The sequence below is a fragment of the Sardina pilchardus genome, chromosome 12, assembly GCF_963854185.1.
Source record: "Sardina pilchardus chromosome 12, fSarPil1.1, whole genome shotgun sequence".
Lineage (NCBI taxonomy): Eukaryota > Metazoa > Chordata > Actinopteri > Clupeiformes > Clupeidae > Sardina > Sardina pilchardus.
Window position 1 is genome coordinate 29,257,097 of NC_085005.1, and position 4,781 is coordinate 29,261,877.

General features: G+C 40.1%; 1 protein-coding gene across 1 annotated transcript; it reads left to right on the top strand.

Moving 5' to 3' along the window:
- The first annotated feature begins 2,984 nt into the window (after window positions 1-2,984).
- ccdc167 (coiled-coil domain containing 167) lies at window positions 2,985-4,778 on the top strand. Its single transcript, XM_062550565.1, has 4 exons — window positions 2,985-3,153; window positions 3,432-3,526; window positions 3,641-3,693; window positions 3,842-4,778. The coding sequence occupies exons 1-4, from the start codon at window positions 3,103-3,105 to the stop codon at window positions 3,943-3,945; spliced, it is 303 nt and encodes a 100-aa protein (XP_062406549.1). The 5' UTR covers window positions 2,985-3,102; the 3' UTR covers window positions 3,946-4,778.
- The last annotated feature ends 3 nt before the right edge of the window (window positions 4,779-4,781 follow it).

Consider the following 4,781-nt stretch of genomic DNA (forward strand, 5'->3'; position numbering starts at 1 on the left):
TATAAATCAATAGTTTTGTAAGTGAACAGAATGACAGGCCAATACTGTACTGAATATGATTTGTACAGTGATGCCACAGACTCTGATAGTACTGTAAGTATGCAATACTGTAATATTGTATTGTGCCTAAATTTAGACTTACTTGGACATACTGATAACTCAGCTCTTTCACTCTCTCAGAGTTGAGCTCAAAGGGTAGTGTAAGTGTGTAACAGTGATGTTCAGTGATTACTTACTGTAATGGACATTTACGCTATTTCTCTTCTGTAGTCTGAATCTTTGGATTATTGACGCCACAGAGAAACCACTGATGTTGGGTTGGACCATGAAGTCCTGCTTCTCTCATTGGCATTCCATGAACCAGAACATGGTCAATGATTGTTGCCCAAATATCATCATTTACAGTATTGCAACTATTGGGACTCTCTGTCTTTCTCTTCATCCTCTTCCTCCTACCTGCACCCTCCTCTTCCTTGTACTCCACTTCTACTGTAACACACACTTGTTGTCCCCTGCGTCTCTGTCAACTCTGAACTGACATATTGGTTGTCACATCATTAGACAGAAGTGTTATCAATTTTGAGTGGTAGTGTTCAAATGGAGACAACTGTGCACTAATTGTGTTCAACTTCTGCGTTGTTTGGTTATCAATATAATTAAGAAGTGCATCAGAATGCACAATGTGTTCACAGTTTTGCAAAAAGGGTTAATGAGTTTGGTAAAATGGGTGAAAGTGGGTGAAAGTAGTCTATGGTTTTGCCAAAAAAGGGAGTAATTCAACAAATGTGTTCAGGCATTTGAGAATTTGATTCAGAGAATGGGGTTTAGTGTTTGAGCAACTGTGAAAAACTGTAATCTGATTTTACGTAATACACACTTAAAGGGATATTCCGCCATTTTTGGAAATACGCTCATTTTCCACCTTCCCTCGAGCAAAACAATCGATATTTACCTTGTTCCCGTTCATCCAGCCATTCTGTGAGTCTGGCGATACAACTTTTAGCTTCAGCCTAGCATAGATCATTGAATCGGATTAGACCATTAGCTTCTCGCCTGCTAGCTTCATGTTTAAAAGTGACTAATATTTCTGGTAATTTTCCCATTTAAAACGTGTGTCCTCTCAAGTTAGAAAGTGCAATAAGACCAACTGAAAATGAACCCTGCCGTTTTTCTAGGCTGATTTGACATGGAACTACATTCTCATCTGGCGTAATAATCAAGGCAACTTGCAGCTACTGGCACTACTACTGCTTGATGTCTATGGGGACTATTTTCAGATGCTGCGTACGATATCACTGCGCCTATGGTACGTTTGCAAGTTGCCTTGATTATTACGCCAGATGAGAGTGTAGTTCCATGTCGAATCAGCCTAGAAAAACGCCAGGTTTCATTTTCAGTTGGTCTTATTGCACTTTCTAACTTGAGAGGAGACGCGTTTTAAATGGGAAAATGATCAGAAATCTTAGTCACTTTTAAACATGAAGCTAGCAGGCGAGAAGCTAATGGTCTAATCCGATTCAGTGATCTATGCTAGGCTGAAGCTAAAAGTTGTATCGCCAGACTCACAGAATGGCTGGATGAACGGGAACAAGGTAAATATCGATTGTTTTGCTCGAGGGGAGGTGGAAAATGAGCGTATTTCCAAAAATGGCGGAATATCCCTTTAAAGCTACATTGTGTCGTTTTTTGGGTCGATTCTTAGCAAAAACTATGGAATCCCATTTCCGCCAGGGAAATAAAAAAATAAGTTAATGCTAAATCAAAATTTTGAGATATAAAAGTCAAATTTTTTTAGATAAAAAGTAAAAATGTTCACTTTTTATCTAAAATCATCCTTAAGATTTGCATCTGTAAGTGCATCTCAAAACTATTTGTAGGCTACAAATAGCAAAACACATGGATTACCTGCAAAGCCGGTTTCTTGCTCAAAATCCTTGGTCCATCTCTCAAAACTAAATATTTAGGTCAATGAACATGCATCAGAATAACAATTCCTTGTGTTATTGTGTACGGATAAGACAGTCAAATGGCTTAGTCATGTTGTCAGTATAACAGTGTACTCTGGAGGGATGTTCTGATGTAAACTATGGCTAAAATGTTGATGACAATTTTTGTAAATTGTGGTTACACCTACTGTATATGGGAGTTTGATTGACAATAATTCAAATTTAAGCTTTTACTGTTTTTTTTTATAATAAAGAAATAAAGTAGAAATTTGACCATAGGACAGTCTCCTTAGGGAAAATTGTACAGTACTGTACTGTAGGAAGTGCAGTCTTCCTACACCTCCTGACGTTCCTTTTGGGCCACAACTTCTCACATGAAAACATGTTCAACCATTTTGCATGTAACCTAAAGACTGCCATGAACTGATGCCTAAATGTTATGGGGGTGAGACTATTCAGTAGAGAATTGTTCGTAATAATTTGCATGGATGTACCAAAAACATTTGCAATTTTCTCAAAGAAATTAGAAACTGCTTTTTTGATGTGCACAAGTGACACAATGATGTGAAGATTGAACAGGTAGTTGAGAATTTCAATTCTGATCTGAGAAAGAAATAGTCTACCGTGACTGAGAAAGAGAACTGAGAGACCTGTAAAGCATTTCAGAACCTTGGCCAGCCCCCAAAACCTTGCATCAAACTAGCGTAGGCTAGGCCTATAGCTTTACTTGCTGACAAATTCAGAAGTGGAACTCTGACTACTATTTGCCCGTATACATTCTGGCAGCAGATGATTGCCACGGATATCGTTATGTCACAGATAGCCTACCTCCTTGTCTGATGAGCTGAACCACTTATGTGGTCGCTTTGATAGGGACAAGATCTTTAACAGGGCTATATTTCACCATAATAGCGGTCATCGTGAGCGGCTTTGCTTGTCTTTCATTGCTACTCGCACTCCTTCCCAGCAGGACGCGCTGTTTCTTCAATTCTCTTGTACCCCTCAGGTAGGAGACACGTCTTCACTAAGGAAGTCTCTTCGCTCATTGCAGTTCCTGATAGTGCGTCGTTGTGTTGTATATTTCTGTTCAGGTGATATTTTAGTCGCGTTACTTACGACTTTACTGTAAATGGGTCAAGGGAGGTTAGAGTGAAAGATGACCAAGCCAAAGGAGAAAAGCCGAGAAAAAATAAGTGTGGCCAGTGAGGTTTGTAACGTTTGTTTTTATCAGGTCATGACCGATGAATGAACAGACCGAGCATGTTGCTGCAGTGTTTTGAATTCTGACCTGACTGACAAAACGGTCTCAGAGTTTATTAATTTTAGATCTCGGGTCTCGGTCAGTCGTAGTCTTTTCAGTGCAGGCTAAACATCTGATTATAGAGTTGTAAATACTGTCAACGTGTGCTGACGTATCCTCTAAATACAGACACTGTTATGAAGTATGCTACTGCATCATTTCTGCTTTTGTGCATCGTGCTGTAGATCGATCGAGTAGAAGAGCGCAAGACGCGATGCAACGACCTGCTTGAGAGAGCGGAGTTCAGACGCAGGAAAGAGGAGCTCTCCGACGAGGACAGGTAAATGCGATGATCAGGGGGCTGTTCTGAACAGCACAGCACATAGGTCAAAATGAAATGTCCTATGTGTGTAGCCCAACGCTAACGCCTTAAATGTCTTTCTGTGCCGGACAGTAAACTTCTGGAGGATGAGATGACACTTATGACGGAAAGAATACAGAAATATGGTGAGAGCCGTTCCAGTAGCCCACTTTTGTTTTGTTTTGCTTTGCAAGATGAAATAAAACAGCAAACGAAAAGCTCATCACTGATTAATAGTTCAAAACTGCACCCAAGTCGCATAACCCACCTTCATTCACCCCATGTCTGTCTCAGATCGCGAACTGGAGATCCTGAGAGGGGAGAACAGGAGGAACATGATGCTCTCTGTCGCTCTGCTGGCCATCAGCGCACTGTTTTACTACACCTTCATCTACTGAGGGAAACATCCAGACATTCTATTGCACCTTCATCTACTGAGGGAAACATCCAGACATTCTATTGCACCTTCATCTACTGAGGGAAAACATCCAACCATTCTACTACACTTTCATCTACTGAGGGAAAACATCAGTTGAACAACTACTTACTGTATAATTGCAGACTTCTCTCGGCCTTAGAGAGCTCTCCATTTCCTGAAAGCCATTTCGTATGGCCACTCAGAGGACTTCAGAAGACCTCCCATCCATTTGGACAGACTCCATTCTCTTTAGTTTTTTCCTTAGAAGCATTCGACATTCCCCTTCTCTGACGTTTCTCTACCATCTGACTCCCATTGACCATAGACTAGTCTGAACAGACCTGCCAAAGACCAGAAGAGATCTTACAGTAGACAGTAGCACATACCTTTTTGTGGCCTATGGTATTCCCATACCCAGTCATTTGTGCCAAAACATAGATTCTATTTTCCAGAAATATTGCTGAAAAATGGTTTGCCTGAACTATCAAAAATCCTCTAATACTGGAGTTTGGACTTACACAGTGACTGAACTGTGTAATATTCAGGTTTCCAGAAAACAGAAATAGTTTGCTTTTTTTTTTTTTTTTTTTAAGCATGCAGGCACTACATACATCATCTGCCTTCATTACCTCCGTAGTGTTTCCATTTAGTTTTTGATCAGCCGAGGTTCAAGATGTATGGGCCATTTTTGTACTGATTGTGTTGTACTGAATGTATGAGTCTTGTTGTATCATTTACTGAAATATCAAAATGTTTCCAATGAGTACATAAATGGGATAGGTCAAGTTTTATGAGACATATACCACAACAAAAGGA